At 41.4% G+C, this 23,914-nt stretch overlaps 1 protein-coding gene across 1 annotated transcript; it reads right to left on the reverse strand.

Annotated features, from left to right (window-relative positions):
- Positions 1-425: 425 nt before the first annotated feature.
- On the reverse strand, positions 426-21,611 carry LOC134911635 (T-box transcription factor T-like). The gene is made up of 8 exons (XM_063919741.1): positions 21,184-21,611; positions 19,214-19,478; positions 15,606-15,740; positions 12,676-12,737; positions 12,427-12,488; positions 12,144-12,320; positions 2,461-2,593; positions 426-1,148 (listed from the first exon to the last, which is right to left on the reverse strand). The coding sequence occupies exons 1-8, from the start codon at positions 21,387-21,389 to the stop codon at positions 884-886; spliced, it is 1,305 nt and encodes a 434-aa protein (XP_063775811.1). The 5' UTR covers positions 21,390-21,611; the 3' UTR covers positions 426-883.
- Positions 21,612-23,914: the final 2,303 nt, after the last annotated feature.

The following is a 23,914-nucleotide window of genomic DNA, read 5'->3' on the forward strand; positions in this document are numbered from 1 at the left end:
GGAGACTATGTGGCACCCTATAGGAGCTGGTGCCCTAGGCAGCTGCCTAATGGTAGCATCTGCACTGATTATCAGAGGGACAAACGCTTCAGCCCTTCACCAATGTTTTTTACATGCTTATGCTAAATTTGTACTGTTATTTCTTTTTTTTTTCATATTGCAATGCAATTCTGTCATTCACAAACACCTAAAGACACAGTCCTCAGTCATTAGCCAGACAATGGATAAGAGGACGCCGGACTTATTATTGGAGTTGTCAGGGACAGAAATGTATCCTCTCTTGGTGTTAACACATTACAAGCACTGATAACTTAGAACAACTTTGTATCAGATGCATCGGCAAACACATGGAAAATTCCTGCAAAACAATTAACATACAGTTTTATTCTTTATATAAAACATATTAAAGCATATGTTGTCATTTTTCAGGTAGTAGGTTCACTTTATAAATAATTATTTTGTATTAGTCATTTATTATTAGCCTGATACAGTAGCTTGGCTTTATTTACATCAAAAAGCAGGAATAAAAGGACATAGGTAAAATACTTAAAGGATATTTATTACCTGTTAATATTGGTCTTTCACCATATAACATGGTTACATTTTCCTTTGAATATGTGCTTTTCAATTCTATAAATACATTTTTTGGGGAAGGGAAGAATCTTGTTGCGTCTTATGTACACAATACATCACAAACATATTTTTTCAGAAACAACATTTTCATAAAATACCTTGTATGTTATCTGAACTATGTTTTCATATATCAAAAAGAGAAAAAATCCTTTTAAGCATTTGCTTTAAAAGTTGATTGTCCCTTACAGTTAGTAAATGTTGGCAAGTGCCAACAATCGTTCCACAAGTATCCTTACAAAACTGTCTTTATTTATAACGATGGGGGCGTCACTGGTGCCCATGATGGTGCCAGTCTATCATGTGCCGAAACATCATATTGGTTGTCTTCTAGGTCTGTGTTTCCACCTTCATATAAAGGAGAGCTCATAGAGGGTGAGGGGACTATTTGATTGTATGGTGTATAATGAGCAGTAGAGCTTCTTATGTATGGAGAACTCAAACCATTGGCAATCCCGCTTGCTTGCGACAGTGGCGCAATAGTGCTGTTACTCACAGACCATAAACTTGGATACTGACTGGAAAACATAGTGAAAATAGTCATTTATCTCCATGAATAATAAAAAATAAAAATACATTGACTAGTAACATGACTTATATGTTTTTGAAATTTTGATTAGTTAACTGTTCACATTTCTTTAGATTTAAAAAGTAACGTAATATTGTGCAACAACACCCAGATTGTTATCTAGCTCTATCTACCAACCACACATAGGGATGAATGCATCAAAAGGAAAAAAATGCAGTCAAACCTCTGAAAATGCCATTTTCAAGCACATTCTGGAGGATGGACCCGGTAGGCAACACCATCTATAGACGGTGTGTGTAATAGAAACCTATGGCCTTCTTTTTGCAGGGACTCAATTGGATCCATTGCTCATCCTCTGCAATCCTCCATTGAGAAAATAAGAACTTATTTCAAAAATTGTAAGACTACTATAGCAACACTGACTTCAGTAACTGGATTCCACCCCTCTAACAAATGGATTTTTGGTGCAGTAGCCCAGGTTCTATAGTAGCATCTTGTGGACTCAAAGATATGACTAATTTAATGACACCTGTTGTGAGCCTGTATATCTGGCCCACTCATTAATTCCTAGCCAAACAATTATTATTTCATAGTATACAGTAATGTATATAGATATCTTGGAAAGGGAAGAGGTTATAATACCGCTAGTCAGGGTCCTGGACATCACAATGCTGACGTTGGAATCCCGACTAGTGGAGAAATACCGCCACCGGAATCCCGGCGCCACAGGCTTTTCTCCCTCTATCAGTGTCCACAACACCCATAGAGGGAGAATATAATCTGTGGCGAGTGCAGCGAGCCACCGCGCCGGTAGCGTGGTGAGAGCAGCATGGCAAGTGCAGCGAGCCTGCAAGGGGCTTGGTAGTGCTCGCCTCGCCACCGACACATCGGTGGCCAGGATCCTGCTGCCTATGTACTGATGGCCAGGATCCTGGCCACCAGTTTTTCATGAGGATCCCCTTGGAAAGCCTGCTACAAAATGTCTTTCAGAAGCCTACAAGAATTGCCAATTTAATAATTGTGGCCAGGATATTTGTAGTAGACTAATGGGTTTCAGTATATTAGGTTGGCAGTGACTATGTCAACATTCAGCATGTGGGCACTGAGGAAATGTCGACACGGTCACAATGTTGACAATACAGTTTTCATGTATGTCAATATTTTATCCACTTGTCAAACATGTTTATGGCCTATGAAGAGCTAAAATAGTTTAATACAAAACAATTTGTAAAATTAATACGCTTGGTGTCATTACATTTCAGTTTCTTTATTATGTATTACTCTGAAATATTAATACATACCAAGAGTTAGATGGAGCTCCCCCTGTGTGATTTATTGACAGCATTCCAGTGTGTGTTTGCATCTGCAAACCAGGCCAGTGTTCATTTGACTGGAACACAGGAAGACAGGCAGACGAATTCTCTGTGTAACTTGCTGCAAGAAATTAATATTAAACAATTAAGAATGTATCCCTTTAGCAGTTCTGCCATTTATTTATTTTATAAATGTTTTGTGCCAAAATGCAACACAACAGTGTTTTCTGAGGCTTGAGAAAGCTACTGAGCCATTTTGTCTTTCTTGCTCTTTATTAAAAAATATATACAGGTTGAGTATCCCTTATCCAAAATGCTTGGGACCAGAAGTATTTTGGATATCGGATTTTTCCGTATTTTGGAATAATTGCATACCATATCATGGCGATGGGACCTAAGTCTAAGCACAGAATGCATTTATGTTTCATATATACCTTATACACACAGCCTGAAGGTCATTTTAGCCATTATTTTAATAACTTTGTGCATTAAACAAAGTGTGTGAACATTCATACAATTCATTTATGTTTCATATACACCTTATACACACAGCCTGAAGGTCATTTAATACAATATTTTTAATAACTCTGTGCATTAAACAAAGTGTGTGAACATTCATACAATTCATTTATGTTTCATATACACCTTATACACAGAGCCTGAAGGTCATTTAATACAATATTTTTAATAACTCTGTGCATTAAACAAAGTTTGTGTACATTGTAGAGATGAGCGCCTGAAATTTTTCGGGTTTTGTGTTTTGGTTTTGGGTTCGGTTCCGCGGCCGTGTTTTGGGTTCGAACGCGTTTTGGCAAAACCTCACCGAATTATTTTTGTCGGATTCGGGTGTGTTTTGGATTCGGGTGTTTTTTTCCAAAAACACTAAAAAACAGCTTAAATCATAGAATTTGGGGGTCATTTTGATCCCAAAGTATTATTAACCTCAAAAACCATAATTTACACTCATTTTCAGTCTATTCTGAATACCTCACACCTCACAATATTATTTTTAGTCCTAAAATTTGCACCGAGGTCGCTGTGTGAGTAAGATAAGCGACCCTAGTGGCCGACACAAACACCGGGCCCATCTAGGAGTGGCACTGCAGTGTCACGCAGGATGTCCCTTCCAAAAAACCCTCCCCAAACAGCACATGACGCAAAGAAAAAAAGAGGCGCAATGAGGTAGCTGTGTGAGTAAGATTAGCGACCCTAGTGGCCGACACAAACACCGGGCCCATCTAGGAGTGGCACTGCAGTGTCACGCAGGATGGCCCTTCCAAAAAACCCTCCCCAAACAGCACATGACGCAAAGAAAAAAAGAGGCGCAATGAGGTAGCTGACTGTGTGAGTAAGATTAGCGACCCTAGTGGCCGACACAAACACCGGGCCCATCTAGGAGTGGCACTGCAGTGTCACGCAGGATGGCCCTTCCAAAAAACCCTCCCCAAACAGCACATGACGCAAAGAAAAAAAGAGGCGCAATGAGGTAGCTGACTGTGTGAGTAAGATTAGCGACCCTAGTGGCCGACACAAACACCGGGCCCATCTAGGAGTGGCACTGCAGTGTCACGCAGGATGTCCCTTCCAAAAAACCCTCCCCAAACAGCACATGACGCAAAGAAAAAAAGAGGCGCAATGAGGTAGCTGTGTGAGTAAGATTAGCGACCCTAGTGGCCGACACAAACACCGGGCCCATCTAGGAGTGGCACTGCAGTGTCACGCAGGATGTCCCTTCCAAAAAACCCTCCCCAAACAGCACATGACGCAAAGAAAAAAAGAGGCGCAATGAGGTAGCTGACTGTGTGAGTAAGATTAAGACAATTTTATTTTAGGTTTTGGAGTCCTTTTTTTACTGATATTTGGTGTTTTGGTTTTGACATGCTCTGTACTATGCCATTGGGCATCGGCCTTGGCAGACGACGTTGCTGGCATTTCATCGTCTCGGCCATGACTAGTGGCAGCAGCTTCAGCACGAGGTGGAAGTGGATCTTGATCTTTCCCTAATTTTGGAACCTCAACATTTTTGTTCTCCATATTTTAATAGGCACAACTAAAAGGCACCTCAGGTAAACAATGCAGATGGATGGATTGGATACTAGTATACAATTATGGACGGGCTGCCGAGTGCCGACACAGAGGTAGCCACAGCCGTGAACTACCGCACTGTACTGTGTCTGCTGCTAATATATAGACTGGTTGATAAAGAGATAGTATACTCGTAACTAGTATGTATGTATAAAGAAAGAAAAAAAAACCACGGTTAGGTCACTGGTATATACAATTATGGACGGGCTGCCGAGTGCCGACACAGAGGTAGCCACAGCCGTGAACTACCGCACTGTACTGTGCAGTGGTGCAAGTGGGCGGGTACGGGTGGGTACGGCGTACCCGTAAGAATTTAGCCGTGGGTACGCCGTACCCACACCGACGGGCCGCCGCTCCTCTTCCTTCCCTCCCTCCCCCACGCCGCACCGCCGCACACGCCTCTGATGTGAGGGCAGGAGAGTGCAGCCTGCGCCTCTCGTTCCCCTCAGTCTCCGGTGGGTGTTTCAGTTTACTTCAGCGCCGATCCGTGAGCCAATCAGAGCTCGCACCCGCGAGCTCTGATTGGCTCACGGATCGGCGCTGAATTAAACTGAGACACCCGCCGAAGACTGAGGGGAACGAGACTCGCAGGCTGCACTCTCCTTCCCTCACATGACAGACAGGAGGACAGCGACGGCAGCGGTGAGTAGGGGAGGGGGGCATGTTATACCTGGCACTGGGGGGGCATGTATACCTGGCACTGGGGGCATATCTGGCACAGGGGGGCATATATACCTGGCACTGGGGGCATATCTGGCACAGGGGGGCATATATACCTGGCACTGGGGGATATCTGGCACAGGGGGGCATGTATACCTGGCACTGGGGGCATATCTGGCACAGGGGGGCATGTATACCTGGCACTGGGGGCATATCTGGCACAGGGGGGCATATATACCTGGCACTGGGGGCATATCTGGCACAGGGGGGCATATATACCTGGCACTGGGGGATATCTGGCACAGGGGGGCATGTATACCTGGCACTGGGGGCATATCTGGCACAGGGAGGCATATATACCTGGCACTGGGGGATATCTGGCACAGGGGGGCATGTATACCTGGCACTGGGGGATATCTGGCACTGGGGGGGCATGTTATACCTGGCACTGGGGGATATCTGGCACTGGGGGGGCATGTTATACCTGGCACTGGGGGATATCTGGCACTGGGGGGGCATGTATACCTGGCACTGGGGGATATCTGGCACTGGGGGGGCATGTATACCTGGCACTGGGGGATATCTGGCACTGGGGGGGCATGTATACCTGGCACTGGGGGATATCTGGCACTGGGGGCATATCTAGCACAGGGGGGCATATATACCTGGCACTGGGGGATATCTGGCACAGGGGGGCATGTATACCTGGCACTGGAGGATATCTGGCACTGGGGGCATATCTGGCACTGTAGGGGCATTTCTGTATCTGGCACGGGGGGCAATGTGTATCTGGCACTCTGGGGACATTTGTGTATCTGGCACTGTGGGGCAATGTGCATCTGGCACTGTGGGGCAATGTGTATCTGGCACTGTGAGGCAATGTGTATCTGACACTCTGGGGACATTTGTGTATCTGGCACTCTGGGGACATTTGTGTATCTGGCACTGTGGGGCAATGTGTATCTGGCACTGTGGGGTTATATGTATCTGGCACTGTGGGGCAATGTATATCTAGCACTGTGGTGCAACGTGTATCTGACACTATTGGGGTCATACGTGTATCTGCCCCTCCCCCATATGTGTATCACGCCCCCATTTTCATTGGCCACGCCCCATGTGGCATTTGGCCACACCCATTTTTTTTGCGCGCGCGCCTTCGGCGCGCGCACACAGTACCCGTAAGACATTTTTTCTACTTGCACCACTGGTACTGTGTCTGCTGCTAATATATAGACTGGTTGATAAAGAGATAGTATACTCGTAACTAGTATGTATGTATAAAGAAAGAAAAAAAAAACCACGGTTAGGTCACTGGTATATACAATTATGGACGGGCTGCCGAGTGCCGACACTGAGGTAGCCACAGCCGTGAACTACCGCACTGTACTGTGTCTGCTGCTAATATATAGACTGGTTGATAAAGAGATAGTATACTCGTAACTAGTATGTATGTATAAAGAAAGAAAAAAAAACCACGGTTAGGTCACTGGTATATACAATTATGGACGGGCTGCCGAGTGCCGACACAGAGGTAGCCACAGCCGTGAACTACCGCACTGTACTGTGTCTGCTGCTAATATATAGACTGGTTGATAAAGAGATAGTATACTCGTAACTAGTATGTATGTATAAAGAAAGAAAAAAAAACCACGGTTAGGTCACTGGTATATACAATTATGGACGGGCTGCCGAGTGCCGACACAGAGGTAGCCACAGCCGTGAACTACCGCACTGTACACTGGTTGATAAAGAGATAGTAGTATACTCGTAACAACTAGTATGACGACGGTATAAAGAACGAAAAAAAAACCACGGTTAGGTGGTATATATTATAATACAATTATGGATGGACGGACTGCCTGCCGAGTTCCGACACAGAGGTAGCCACAGCCGTGAACTACCGCACTGTACACTGGTTGATAAAGAGATAGTAGTATACTCGTAACAACTAGTATGACTATGACGACGGTATAAAGAAAGAAAAAAAAAACCACGGTTAGGTGGTATATAATACAATTATGGATGGACGGACTGCCTGCCGAGTGCCGACACAGAGGTAGCCACAGCCGTGAACTACCGCACTGTACTGTGTCTGCTGCTAATATAGACTGGTTGATAAAGAGATAGTATACAATACTACTAATATACTGGTGGTCAGGCACTGGTCACCACTAGTCACACTGGCAGTGGCACTCCTGCAGCAAAAGTGTGCACTGTTTAATTTTAATATAATATTATTTATCATGTACTCCTGGCTCCTGCTATAACAATCTGCAGTGCTCCCCAGTCTCCCCCACAATTATAAGCTTTATATACAATACATTGATGTGCAGCACACTGGGCTGAGCAGTGCACACAGACTGAGTCACTGTGTGACTGTGTATCGTTTTTTTCAGGCAGAGAACGGATATATTAAATAAAACAAACAACTGCACTGTCTCTGGTGGTCACTGGTCACTGTGGTCGTCAGTCACTAAACTCTGTCTGCACTCTGCACTCTCTTCTAATCTACAGTATCACAGCAATCTCTCTCTCTCTCTCTCTTCTAAATCTAATCTAAATGGAGAGGACGCCAGCCACGTCCTCTCCCTATCAATCTCAATGCACGTGTGAAAATGGCGGCGACGCGCGGCTCCTTATATAGAATCCGAGTCTCGCGATAGAATCCGAGCCTCGCGAGAATCCGACAGCGTCATGATGACGTTCGGGCGCGCTTGGGTTAACCGAGCAAGGCGGGAAGATCCGAGTCGCTCGGACCCGTGAAAAAAAAAGTGAAGTTCGTGCGGGTTCGGATTCAAAGAAACCGAACCCGCTCATCTCTAGTACATTGAGCCATCAGAAAACAAAGGTTTCACTATCTCTCACTCAAAAAAAGTCTGTATTTCCGAATATTACGTATTTCGGAATATTTGGATATGGGATACTCAAACTGTATTGCCAACAAAAACGTTGGAAGAGGTAGAGATTAAAAATATTTCTGTATAAGTTTGGATTTAATTTTTGTACTTTCCAAGGCCATGTTTATTGTGCTGCCCCATGTTTTCATTACCGCAGGGCTACAAGGATTGCCGTAGAGATTAAAGCAAGGCACGGATACTGTAGGAAACATGACCTAATCCTGGAGGCGTGGCCATGACCCCTACACAAAACAAATATATTAAAAAACAGTATTTGTGACACTAGAAATGTCCATGCACCCTCAAGGGGCAGATGAGACACAGACACACACATCATATAGGCAGAGGAGACTACAGCCTTCAGCAGCAGCAGCCTCTCTGGACCTAATGCAGCCCAGCACACAGCAGTTAGGCTGAGAACAGAGGGTGCTGCCACTGACAGGTAAGAAGTGATTGGGCGGCGCCCACAACAAGTCTGTGCCCAGGTAAGTGGTATCAGCTTCCTCCCCTCCTCTCAATGCACCTGGCTACATGCTCTAACTCCATCCTATACATGTGAGTAAGTACAATTATTTTACAAATGTAAAATTAAGTAAATATAAAGTAATAAAAAGTGGCTGGCGTGGAATCACTGACAGTATGTGTTTGTGTGTGTGTGAGTGTGTGTGTGTGAGGGCCAGCAATAGAAATCTTGGGGTCCGGTACAGTGACATCTCTGGGGCCCCCTCAGATTATACGGAATTTGCTGAGCTATATAAGAAACTGTTAATATATATAAATATATATATATATATATATATATATATACACTGCTCAAAAAAATAAAGGGAACACTAGAATAACACATCCTAGATCTGAATGAATGAAATATTCTTATTAAATACTTTGTTCTTTACATAGTTGAATGTGCTGACAACAAAATCACACAAAAATTATCAATGGAAATCAAATTTATTAACCCATGGAGGTCTGGATTTGGAGTCACACTCAAAATTAAAGTGGAAAAACACACTACAGGCTGATCCAACTTTGATGTAATGTCCTTAAAACAAGTCAAAATGAGGCTCAGTAGTGTGTGTGTGGCCTCCACGTGCCTGTATGACCTCCCTACAATGCCTGGGCATGCTCCTGATGAGGTGGCGGATGGTCTCCTGAGGGATCTCCTCCCAGACCTGGACTAAAGCATCCGCCAACTCCTGGACAGTCTGTGGTGCAACGTGGCGTTGGTGGATGGAGCGAGACATGATGTAAGGCCCTCTTCCCTCATGTGCTTATCCTTTTCTTACTTTAATAATCCTCAACTGCCCAAATCACGCAGTTTTTTGGCCACCTGGAACTCATCTCTGTCATTTACTGGTGTAGTTATGCTTAGTTACCCTGTACTTGTCCTAAATTGTCTTCAACTGTTAGTCACTGTTTTCCTGTTTTGATTATGTGCATTTGTACTCTGTAATTGGGCGTTGCGGAACCCTTGTGGCACCATATAAATAAAGGATAATAATAATAAATAATAAATGTCCCAGATGTGCTCAATTGGATTCAGGTCTGGGGAACAGGCGGGCCAGTCCATAGCATCAATGCCTTCATCTTGCAGGAACTGCTGACACACTCCAGCCACATGAGGTCTAGCGTTGTCTTGCATTAGGAGGAACCCAGGGCCAACCGCACCATATGGTCTCACAAGGGGTCTGAGGATCTCATCTGGGTACCTAATGGCAGTCAGGCTACCTCTGGCGAGCACATGGAGGGCTGTGTGGCCCCCCAAAGAAATGCCACCCCACACCATTACTGACCCACTGCCAAACCGGTCATGCTGGAGGATGTTGCAGGCAGCAGAACATTCTCCTTGGCATCTCCAGACTCTGTCACGTCTGTCACATGTGCGCAGTGAGAACCTGCTTTCATCTGTGAAAAGCACAGGGCGCCAGAGGCGAATTTGCCAATCCTGGTGTTCTCTGGCAAATGCCAAACTTCCTGCACGGTGTTGGGCTGTAAGCACAACCCCCACCTGTGGACGTCGGGCCCTCATACCACCCTCATGGAGTCTGTTTCTGATCGTTTGAGTAGACACATGCACACTTGTGGCTTGCTGGAGGTCATTTTGCAGGGCTCTGGCAGTGCTCCTCCTATTCCTCCTTGCACAAAGGCGGAGGTAGCGGTCCTGCTGCTGGGTTGTTGCCCTCCTACGGCCTCCTCCATGTCTCCTGATGTACTGGCCTGTCTCCTGGTAGCGCCTCCATGCTCTGGACACTACGCTGACAGACACAGCAAACCTTCTTGCCACAGCTCGCATTGATGTGACATCCTGGATGAGCTGCACTACCTGAGCCACTCCGTCTCATGCTACTACTAGAGTGAAAGCACCGCCAGCTTTCAAAAGTGACCAAAACATCAGCCAGAAAGCATAGGAGCTGAGAAGTGTTCTGTGGTCACCACCTGCAGAACAACTCCTTTATTGGGGGTGTCTTGCTAATTGCCTATAATTTCCACCTGTTGTCTATTCCATTTGCACAACAGCATGTGAAATTGATTGTCAATTAGTGTTGCTTCCTAAGTGGACAGTTTTATTTCACAGAAGTGTGATTGACTTGGAGTTACATTGTGTTGTTTAAGTGTTCCCTTTATTTTTTTCAGCAGTGTATATATATATATATATATATATATATATCTTTATCTATACACATATATTAATATGTATATCTCTACTTCCTCCCCCACCCACACCGCAGTCTGTGTCTCCCTCTCTCCTTCCTCCCAAACCCCCCACAGTCTGTGTCTCCCCAATGACTACATGCTGCATTCTCAGCTCCCCCAACCTATCCCAAATCCCTGTATCCCCTCACCAATCCACTCTTACCCTGGGGAGAGACTCTCCTGCACTGCACTCTCCAGTATCCAGACCTGAACACCGCACAGCAGAAGAGGACGGATCAGGGCACGGGAATTCTGGCCAGCGGAGTTGCTGCCATGTCCCTTAACTGCCTGCAACAAAGCTGGTCCCGGAAAAGCGGGCGCAGACTCATGCCGCACAGTCACTGTGTGTGAGAGGATCCTGTCACTCAGAGACTGTTCCCACACCGCCTACAGCTCACTGCCCTTTTTGGACAAGATGGCTCACATCCCTGCTGGGCACTTAGTGGTATATCATTGGGGCCCCTCTGATCCCTGGGGCCCAGTACAGGTGTCCCCTTTGACCCCCCCTGTCACCGGCCATGGTGTGTGTGTGTGTGTGTAGTGCCGTCCTGTGCTGGCCCTGCCCCCTGAGCACATAATGTCATGAAGTTATGATAAGAAAGCAGGGCTATCCAGCTCTGGGAACTATGGCTCAGGACACTTTGGCAGCTGTATAGGCTGCAGGGTGCTTTCCAGACACCCTACTAGTCAGACGCAGGGGCCGTAGGGTAGCAATGGTGCTGCACACTGGGGGACAGCACTGCTCGTACACCCCTAGTTATGGCCATATGTTTGTGTGTGTGACTTTACACTTTTATACTTTAAACTTCAAAGGGAGAGAGTCTGCTGCCAATGATTAGATTAGATATTCTCTGTACAGTGCTGCATAATATTATAATAATATTAAAATATAATAATAATATTATAATGAAACAATAATTGAAAAACCCCCACATAAAAAACAAGTCACTGAACAGTTGTCTTAGTTCAAATTCTATGACTCTGCAGCTAACATATAATGGAAACTATACCTAATTTCATATTCATATCTTGCATGGTACCAGTTCTTTCATATCTATGCAGTGTTCATGTGAACATCACAATCAGAGTTTCTCCATACTGTTTCCACTGACTAATAAACGTCAGTTTATAATTCACCTAGGCAGAGCCGTAACTAGACTTTTTGGTGCTTTGTGCCAGAGAGAGAATTGGTCGTCCCCCACCTTCCCCCCATTTTTCCAACAGGGACATAAGGCGCATATAATACACACACATTTATAGACCACTGCAAGGTATACAAAAGCTGAACTTTCTAGAAAAACTTTTTAATGCCTTCTTGTCTAAATGGATACTTACGAGGAGAGTTGTTTCTGTGGGCATATGGGCTGGGATAGGGTGATGCTCTGTGATTTCTCAGGTTAGTATATCTTTCACAGCCATGTGACGATGGAAGGGATAAAGGTGCTCCAAACTGAGAATGGTGATTGGCAGAAGAACACAGTGAACTAGATCCAGGAATCAGCCAGCTGCTCACTTACAAAGGAAGCGTGATACGAGTTTTAAGCCACAGCTACCAGATTTACTTTTATGTAATAACTAATCACAATATTGACATCTGTTTGACAGTATAACGACTTACATTGTGTGTACCCAGATTGCTGATTGCTGTCTACATCATCCATGAAGTCTTTGTGATCACTCCTGGTAAATACAAAATAAAATAATTTTAAATAATACATTAAATGTGAGAGTTGCGTAGAGAAACAATACAGCAGTGTGTACATACCTTGATTGCAAATAGTAGCAGAGTTCTGTAGTAAATACCATATACAACATGGAAGAAATAAAGACAAAGGTAAACTATGAAAGTGCTTTAATATCCTCTTACCTTTCTTTTGCATCAAGGAAGGCCTTGGCGAATGGATTGTGTTTAATTTTAAGAGCGGTAATCTGAAACCAAATGGCAAAAATATTAATTCTTTTTTACATTACACTCAATAGTAAAATTCAAACAATTATGAGATTATGTATGTAGAAAAATGTTTTGATTGTGATGTTTGAGAGGTTCATTAAATAATTGTTCATTATATTAAATGTTTAGTTTAACTATGCAAAATCACCTAATTTCTTATGTTTATCTACGCTAAATCCTTCTTCTGCTATATAACATTATGTTTACAACAGCTGGAGAGCCGCTTATTGCCCACCCTTAGTTTAAATACATAGGGGCATACTTCTTAAACAGAAATTACGGGATCTCTGCAAAATTAAAGTGTCCCCCGCATTTAACGTAGAGGCACCACACCAGATATAGATATATCCTGGAATCTGCTATGCAGTCAGATTTACCAAACATCTGATGATGGCTTCTCCAACGAATGTTCTTTTGTAAAGGGATCCCCAGAATCCCTCTCCACCTGCCCTGTATGACGCATGTGCCTGCCGACACTACACATGGTGGACCCTAACCAGTGAGCAGAGTAATAGCATAAGATGTCACTCTGCTTCCAGCTCTTCACTGAGACAGCAACTTATTGGGAGCTCTTTCCCTGCAGCACCATATTGCTAAGTTAGCGAGAACATTTTCATTTTCACATTGTAAATGTAAGCAAAATTATTATTACTGACTGATCTCTGTCAGCTAGCAGTGAACAAAGCTAAAAATCTACATGTTAAAAAGAGATTACTGATACCTTTCACAATCAGAAGCTCCTTGTACACATCTATTTGTGCAGGAAGTATAATAAAATAATAGTAATGGCAGTAATACTATTGTAGAGAGTCTTGTGCTGAATCTAATGAAGGTACAGTATATATATATATATATATATATATATATATATATATACATGATTTCTGTAAGTCATTTGCTAAATATTTTTATATTTTACATTTAGACTTCTTTTAGATTTAGAATTCCCATTACAGCCGGAGATCTAAGAAAGGGGTTCGCTTTGATCCTGTGAGAGTATATTACAAAAATGGGACAAAGAGTACTAATAAATGTCTCTCTCAGCTGAAGCTACATAAATATTGTTATGGAGATATTTTTATTCCATCTTTGTTTACTAAGAGACCAGCACACACAAGTGTGGATTTTCAAATGTAGGTGAGAATTCAGAGGTGTAGCCCATAAACTACTCCATCAAAATGAAAAACAGTGAGTAATGGTATGCCTAGGCTCCTGTGTGTCCTGAATTTCACAGACACAGAACAGCCCCCCCCCCCTTTCCTCCCCTCCCACAAAATATTTAACACTCATTTTCCCATGCACCCAAATGACAGGATAAGTGGGAATAGGTAACTAGGAATCATTTCGTACATTTATAGCTAAATACAATGGGACTGATGCAGAGTTGAATTAAATTTGTCAGAATATGATTTCACTTTGGGGCATATGTATCAACGCTTTGAGAGAGATAAAGTGGCGAGAGAATACCAAACAATCAACTACTGCCATGTTATAAACTGTGCTTCAAAAATGATAGGAACTGATTGGATGGTACTTTATGTCTCCCCACTATATCACTCTCCAAGCATTGATGCATATGCCCCTTTGTGTGCACAGAAAATAAATGTGTATATTCTACCAAAATGCAAAGTAGTACGTATCTTTAAGGGGGGTACTCACGGAGCGATCACTGCTTAAAATCTAAGCAATCTGACTAGATTGCTTAGATTTTAAGCCTGATCGCTCCGTGTGTACCCCCTACAGCGCTAGCGATGCGCGGCCCCACGCATCGCTATCGCTGGTGCTAGATTGGCCTGCCGTGCAGGCCAATCTAGCGTGTTGCTCATTTAACCCGCTGGGTGAAATGAGCGCCCCCCCCCGTCTCCCCCCGCACGCTCAGCACACATCGCGCTGTGCTGAGCGAAGGGAGAGATGTGTGCTGAGCGGTTCGCTTAGCACACATCTCTCCCGCATCGGCCAGTGAGTACTGGCCTTTAGACTGTCCCATTTGTATGCTTCGTTTACTTACCAGTTATCATAATCATTGCAGACTTGCATCAGCATAAGATGTAAGTGGATATACTTGTGCCCTCAGCAAACTTTGCCTAGTCCAGAAACCCATCAATATATCCCCACTGTGAATTTTGCCTAATTAGAATTCTGTGTTACAGCCCCATTACTCATTTTCAATCGAGGGGAGATACAACAGAATCCACGTATGATCTTGGATTGTCCATACTTACGTACACTAAACTCTGGAGTATTCACAGCATGAAAATGTGCAAATTATAAACTGCCTTACTACACTGAGCATCAGCCCCAAAGTGTGACCTTAATAAGTGTCTCCCAATTTTGTTATTTAAAGTTGTAGGAGTCCTAGGCAAGCTTTGGTTCTGACATTTGCCCAAAATGTTTTGCAAGTCTATGGCCTGCAAATGATATTAAAGCACACATGACCATTCAGAAACACCTTACTTTAATGGAAAGATAAAACAACAAACAAAAACTAAATTTGAATGTAGCTTAGTGGGTAAAATATTTGAATTGAAAAAAAAAAGTAAATTCTGTTGTTTAATTTACAACTTTCTAACTGTTAAATTAATGTTTAAAGTGAAATCAGATTTAAGCAAATGATTCAAATATGTCAGGGAGAAAGACTTTCAGTCCCTGCCGCTATATAAAAAGGCTGATTTAAAGGGACATAATTATTTGATGCTTTAATGACACCTGTGTAGATTTCATAAAAAACGTTCCTTTTAAATTAATTATATTAAAGCAGGCAAATGAACAATTTTATCTCACCGTAGTGATTATAAAACTGCATATAATTTACAATACAAAAAGAATGAATACAATGTGATTCATACCTCTTCATTCTGGTAAGCAGTCACAGCGATAAATTGTGTTTCCGGGAATGAATGACTTGTGATCATTTTCTGTGGTCCCCCAACACGTACTATATGGATCCTTGGTTCATACTTATGCAATGAATTCAACATAATCTGAAATTTTAAATAAATACACAGAAATCATAAACTACAGAATATACACCAGAATGGAGAATACACATTTATAAAGATGAAAGACTATATTTGAAATTCATACAAACATCTCTGATTTGCCACCTATGAAAAAAAGTTTCAAAGTTGGCAAAATTAAACAAAAAAACAACCAAAAAACAAAACAGCCCATAGTCGTTTCAGACCAATCAGAGTCAAAAGAAAATAAAGGAACTAAAAGTCACTATTACAAGAACCTATAAAAGTAGTCTATAGACAATGTGAAACTCTCTCTCTGCAGTATATATACTCTTTATGGTTTTGACTTTTCTGCATATTATTATTATTTATTACCAGTTATTTATATAGCGCACACAAATTCCGCAGCGCTTTACAGAGAATATTCGGTCATTCACATCAGTCCCTGCCCCAGTGGAGTTTACAATCTATATTCCCTATCACATGTACACGCACACACATTCATGCTAGGGTTAATTTTGTTGGGAGCCAATTAACCTACCAGTATATTTTTGGATTGTGGGAGGAAACCAGAGTACCCGGAGGAAACCCACGCAAGTACGGGGAGAATATACAAACTCCCCACAGTTAGGGCCATGGTGGGAATCGAACCCATGACCTCAGTGCTGTGAGGCAGTAATGCTAACCATTACACCATATATTGCACTAACACACACACTTTATATAAGAACAAGCTATATAATGCCCAGATTTGTCGATTTGCAGGGGTTAATATCTATGCCCCATTTGTAGTGACCTGTCTATTTGGCTAAAGAACAAAAACATTTAATGTATAACTTTAATTTAAAAAAAAGTTTAAACTTTTATAACAAAAATACTTAAAGGATATGGTTCTCCTTTGTGAAGTGTTTAAATATATTTTATAATTGGGATTAATTGGGATTATTTGTATTATTTCATTATTCAAATTAGCAGCTGTGTATAAGCACCCTAATTATCTGTTCTGGTCATTGTGATATTGATATTATAAGTACCCAGGGTTATTATTGTAGAGGCAGCTGTACCCGGTTTCTCATATTTTCACATCACATAAATATCAAATATTAAAAACTTTTTATTTATCATAACATTTAATTTATTATAGCGCCACCTTGTGTGTTTGATCTTTTTCTTATTATATATTAAGACCATGAGCACTAATCTGATACTCCAGTTTATCTCCCATATAATTAGTACTATGTCCATCACCTGGATGTATTAGCAATGCTTTGCATGGGAGACCTAATTCAATTATCTCATGTATTTAAGAACACCTTTCCAATTTGCATGCAAATATCTGGCGTCACATGACATAATCAGGATTTCCTTGCAATGGGGAACAGAATTTCTGCATTTACAGTAGCTCAAAGCACTTACTTTGGGCAAATTGTTTAAGGATCGTGTTTCTGGTAATACATCCAGTCACTGTCGGCTGGGAACATAGAAACATAGAAACATAGAATTTGTCGGCAGATAAGAACCACTTGGCCCATCTAGTCTGCCCCTTTTTTTTTTTTTTTTACATTATTTTTATCTCTTACCTTATTTGATCCTTTTTTCTTTGTAAGGATATCCTTATGTCTATCCCATGCATGTTTAAATTGCTCTACTGTCTTAGCCTCTACCACCTCTGATGGGAGGCTATTCCACTTGTCCACTACCCTTTCTGTGAAATAATTTTTCTGCAAATTTCCCCTGAACCTCCCCCCCTCCAGCCTCAGTGCATGTCCTCGTGTCCTATTGCTTCTCTTCATTTGGAGAATGTTTCCCTCCTGGACTTTGTTAAAACCCTTGATATATTTGAAAGTTTCTATCATGTCCCCCCTTTCCCTTCTCTGCTCCAAACTATGCATATTGAGATTTCTTAGTCATTCTGGGTATGTTTTGTGATGTAGGCCATGCACCATTTTAGTTGCCCTCCTTTGTACAGTTTCTAATGTATTAATATCCTTTTGAAGATATGGCCTCCAGAACTGAATACAGTATTCTAGATGAGGCCGTACCAATGACCTATACAGTGGCATTATTACTTCTTTCTTTCTGCTGCTGATTCCTCTCCCAATGCAGCCAAGCATCTAACTAGCCTTCCTCATTGCCTTGTTACATTGCTTACCTGCCTTTAAGTCATCTGAAATAGTGACTCCTAGATCCCTTTCCTCCTCAGTAGTTTCCAGTATAGTGCCATTAATACTATATTTAGCTTTAGGATTTTTGAGACCCAAGTGCATGATTTTGCATTTTTTTGGCATTAAACTGTAATTGCCAAACTCTTGACCATTCCTCTAGTCTACCTAGATCCTCAATCATTTGTTTTACCCCACCTGGTGTGTCTACCCTGTTGCATACCTTTGTGTCATCTGCAAAAATGCATGCTTTCCCTTTAATGCCATTTGCAATGTCACCAATAAAGATAATAAAAAGCACTGGTCCAAGTACAGATCCCTGGGGTACTCCACTGGTAACATTTCCCTCCTGTGAATGCACTCCATTTACCACAACTCTCTGTGGTAAATGGAGTGCATTCACAGGAGGGAAATGTTACCAGTGGAGTACCCCAGGAACGAGGCCTGCAGGCAGTCACAGCACAAAGTTGACATTCTGAGGTGTCATTTATATAGACAGGGGAATAAATTATATGCATGACTTGTATGTATGTATGTATGTATGTATGTATGTATATATATATATATATATATCAAAAGGTGGTGCTAAATATAATGTACATTGAAGCAACTGTGTCAGAAACAAAATATAAAATGTAAGGTATAAAGTAATAGTGCAACTATAAAAAAGGATGAAAATATAGCAACATCTCAAAGACAATAACCATTCTCATATTCGATGTCACTGCAAAAAAAATAAAAGATGGTTTACGAGAAGATGAAGTACCTTAGCCATACAATGTGTTTGCTGGTGAATCCCAAGTGGACTGGTCAGATTGCAAATGTTATGTTTAAATTTGAGTGCTTTCCTCATTTTTACTGAATCACTAATTGAGCAATATTTTTAGCTGGGCAGCTTAGGTACTTATTCCCTGTGCAGCATTAGTATACATGAGAAAGAATGAATATAAGAATGTGCACTTTCCAATGGAGCACCTAGTTACATGCAATCAGTTGCAACTTGCTTATGTGTATAAACCTATGGCCATTGGTGTTGCATTGCATTTTAGTCTGCTTTTAAATCTATAATTTTCTCACATCTATAAAGACAATACTAAAGGATGTTTTTTTTTCCTTCTGATTTAGTTTAACTAAATACATTTAAATATTTCATTACCTTATGTCCATAGCAACCATTTATTTTATAAAACAATACCATAAATTAAACTTCCATTTTAGGAAAACAGAAGGTATATTTATATACAACATAGATGGATAGATTTGCAGTTGCATTAGGTGTGATAATATACTAAGTATGTATATCTATATGTAATAATTTGAGAGACAAAATTTTACCTGTCCTTCCCCATTCATTTTATTGGTGAGCTTGACCTTGCTGAAGGACACAGGGGCTTTCATCCAATGGGCTCCAAAGTTGGGTGAGTCTGGGTGAATATAAACACAACTCGGAGCCTGAGGCTCAGGTTTACCTCCTGGTACCCACTCTCCATTCACATACTTCCAACGATTGTTATCAGCAGTCACAAAATCCATCAGGAATGAGTACATTGCATTTGGGTCGAGACCAGTGACACTTATTTTCAACACAGGAAACATTCGCCTAAAGTCAAGAAATTACAAAACAAGTGTATATCATCTGTTACAGAAATAAAGCTTTACCTCAATAACCTAAAACACTGGCAATAGTAATATCATAATGGAGCATATAACTGTAGAAAGGTGAGCAATATAGACTACCTATACATATATGATGAAATTATTTTCTACCAGATTTATGCAAGACGGTACTGTATGTGCATGTCAACATTATTAATGAAAAATATATCACTACAGATGCATTTATTTGGATGGAATTCAGGTGCAACATTTAAAATGTGATTTAATAGTCCTTAATATTGAAATTGGTCACTGAAAGGTTTTGTTTTCCTTTTAGAAAGATTTCAAAATACTTCTCATTTAATAATAAAATAACATTTTAAGATACTGTATATCCTCTTAAACTCGGTTGTTTTCACCTAGTTAAATTTATGTGGACTGTTGCTTTAACAAAGGACAATAAATCAGACAGCATAATCAGGGCACAGTAAGTCTTTGGAGGTATCTTGAACACCTCCAAATGATGCATAATTTACAGCGTCTTTTCTCCCAAAGCATCACTTTGAGGACATAAAATAGAGCCAATGTCTGCATCATATGCCTGCTCCTATACATGTGTACAGTAAAAGCACAGTCAAACATTCTTACGTTTAGGTGCAAAGTACAGTAAATCAGAAATAAGATTTCATATGTCTGGTACATGTTAGACAATGAAAGTCTGAATTGGCTGCAGTGGTCTGGATCAAGCTGCAGAGGTACAAGTAGTGATGTGGGTGATAAACTAACTATTCTCTATATAGTGCTGTGTAATATACTGTATAAGCGCTATGCTCGTATAAAACATTTATTTGAAAGCAGATTACACAGAACACTTTCCATTAAAAAAGTGGTCTGAACAGTTTCTTGCAATACACATCCATAAAAGCCCACATTTTACATTAAACTGAAAGGTCAACAGCAGCGAATGTTATTCTAGGAACAAGGTCCTTTACTTATTTAAAAAAAAAGGAATCTGGAGTAAATCTGCACGTAAAATGTGCAAATAGGTCATTGATCTGTTTTATGTTGCCAGTGTAATACATTCAGTTTTGGAACTCTACACTCTTTCACAATAGAGTAATGAGATACAAATGAGAAACAAATAATACAATGTATGTACATGAACCTGTATTTAAAAAAAAAAACCTTCTAAAGCTAATAAACTCTACATAAACATTTTCCTACAATCTTTGAAATGACCTTTTAATCTATTTTCACTATTTAAATCCTGTACAAAGTTATAGTCATCTTTGTAGATTGTCTACAAAGATGATTATAACATTGTACAGGATTAAAATAAATTCTATACATAGATTATTTTAATTTGATTGACTATCCATCTCTCTTTACTTCTAATAACTGCTGCCAATTTATTTGTATTTTTTTCCATAAGAACTATTCTACCTTCCCTTTAGCGTCCATCTACAGTGGCAGGCACTGTCACTATTGCCAAGGTAACCTGCTGCAGTATTACATGTCATGAGCAAACACTTGTTAATCCAACTATTTTACTTAAAACTATTTTCTGATTTTGTTGATGTATCTTACATTACACACATTTTAATATGGAATTTTTAGGAAGCAGTTATATACAAGTTAGTATAAACTGTCTGTAATCATCAGGACCATGCTAGTGGGTTTAGTGAATATGAAATATATCACACACTTACCTGCCATTTTTGGTGACAATCATTTCGTTTGTGAGCTCCTTGAATCGTATCCATAAATCAGTTTCATCCAGTGTAACTTTAAGTTCCCTTTCTGTAGGGTCACCTTTCTCACTGCCGGCCTGTAGCTCATTCTCTACAGCATTGAGGAGATGGTCCATTCTGCATGGCTGGCTCTTACCGCAGCTCTCAGTCCCACTGCCACTCATGCCTACGTAAATCGGGTAGCTGTGTAGTTGGCGACCTCAGTACATTGAAGTCTGCTGAGGTTCTAAGCACGCTGACTGGGATCCCACTTAGGACAACGATTGCCCGTCATGCATTGTACTGATTGGTGGATCTGTCCTTTGATCTTGCTCGCTCTCCTATCTGATTGGTGAATGGCTGTCCAGCTTCTCACGTTGATTGCCCAGCAGAAGAAGTGAGAGTGTATGTAAATATCTAATGTTTGCACCTAGATGGAAGACCACAGGTGCCATGAGGAAGAGGTGTGTCCCAGACCCTCAAACCCTGCTCTCAGCCTTATAGCCTTCATTAGGAATTAACACCCTTTAGAATTAAAATTTCAAATCCAGTACAGAAAAAGCAGAGGTGTCTGGGTGTCTGGTGTCCCAGCTCCTCTTCTCACACTTGGGGGATGTTTTATACAGGAAATAATTCCCTTCCTTTTCCCTTAGTTCATCAAAAACAAAAACTACAATCGGTAATGCAAAATATTCTGGCGGCCAATTCCGCAGGCCACCTTATATAATATCGCGTCCTGTTAGAACATATGTATAAAGTGATGCTTCATTTTCCTAATATCTTTACCCTCTCATTCAATATCATTTATTATTAATATAATTATCAGCACTAGGTACAGGTGAATTAAAGCCGCTAGGTTGTTTGCCCAGTAACCACACCATTTGTATCCCATATAACTATAAATATCTGCATCACATAAATATTTTTAGAAAAAGATAAATAAATGTGGTCCAAAGCTAGATCAAGGATGTAATAATGCCAATATATAATATATGCCGGTTATTTATATGATTATTCTGCAGCGGCAATAGGGAGCAGCTCGTTCCCTTACCATGAGAGCCTCAGGCTGGAGGAGAAACTGTGACAATGGACAGGAAATAGACCAATTGATTCTTTATATACAATACGACTCTTTACACAGGAATACGATATTCCACCGATAATTTATTGTAGAAATGAACAGGGAAAATTGCCTCAATATCTGACCAATTGTCTTTTTTCAGGGTTTTTATGTTTAGGTGGCTTTTACAGGTTTGTCTTAGTTCAAAATGTATTAGCAATGGTAAAATCAAGGAGTAGTGTAGCTGCTTTACACAGTATTATTTTACATAAGAAAGACACATTGTTATTTTAAATGTGTACATTATTTACAGTACATCCTAATATACACTTGTATGTGGAATATACCGGCGTTCCTTTCTGTGCACACTCCAGAGACATTGTAGATACAATATTGTACTAAGCTGTATACCTGCTTTAATACTGTTTGCTCCCGGTAAGGAGGATAAATAATAATAATAATAATAATAATAATAATAATACATTATTATTATTATTATTATTATTAATAATAATAATAATAATAATAATGTTGCGCTATGCTCCAATAGTACTCTAAGAGATTACTCATTTTATACACATTTTCCTATGTGCTGTGCGAGCCTGTAATGCAATCCCTGTGTAGCCTGTAATGCAATGATGTCCTTCACTGACACCATGCAGCAATTCAATTGCATCACATGGATGTCAGGCAAATAATCTCTATAGAGCCCGCTAGGATAAGACATTGGGGGTAATTCTGAGTTGATCGCAGCAGGATTTTTGTTAGCAGTTGGGCAAAACTATGTGCACTGCAGGGGAGACAGATATAACATGTGCAGAGAGAGTTAGATTTGGGTGGGGTGTGTTCAATGGGTTCACTACGATATGCCGGCGGTCGGGCTCCCAGCGACCAGCATACCGGCGCCGGGAGCCCGACCGCCGGCTTACCGACAGTGTGGCGAGCGCAAATGAGCCCCTTGCGGGTTCGCTGCGCTCGCCACGCTACGGGCACGGTGGCGCGCTACGCGCACCACACTATTTTATTCTGCCTCCAGGGGGGTCGTGGACCCCCACGAGGGAGAATAAGTGTCGGTATGCCGGCTGTCGGGATCCCGGCGCCGGTCATAGCCAGATTAAGGAGGGGACATAGGGCATACTGTACCCCGGGCCCCTCTTTATCACGGGCCCCCCCGGCCAGAGCACACTGGCATCCCTAACTTTTCCTCTTATGCAACAGCAAAACCAGGCAGCCAGAATGCAAGCAGGACAGTATGCAGTGCAGGCAGAGACACAGGAAAATTAGGTTTCATGAGATACCGTCCAGAGGAGAGTTAGGAGGGTGGAGAGAGCTGTAAGTGACACAGGGATCCCAGCTTCTCCTCCTCCCTGCCTGGGATTCTGGGTCCTGTGTAACCTGCAGTCTAATGAGGGTCTAGACAGAGACACACACACAGAGTCCTCCTGCGTCCTGTCCCAGTGTGCAAGTAGCACAGAGGATACTGCTATTCTTGCACATGACAAGATAAACTATAGATTTTATTTTTCTATGTGTGTGTGTCTATGTTTCAAGGTTGTTTAAGTTGCCTTAGTTGTTCTACAAGTATATTTTATAAAATAGTTGTCCCTCAATTCGTGGAACTATAAACATTACCCAGGCATTATTAAACTA

The sequence above is a fragment of the Pseudophryne corroboree genome, chromosome 4, assembly GCF_028390025.1.
Source record: "Pseudophryne corroboree isolate aPseCor3 chromosome 4, aPseCor3.hap2, whole genome shotgun sequence".
NCBI lineage: Eukaryota > Metazoa > Chordata > Amphibia > Anura > Myobatrachidae > Pseudophryne > Pseudophryne corroboree.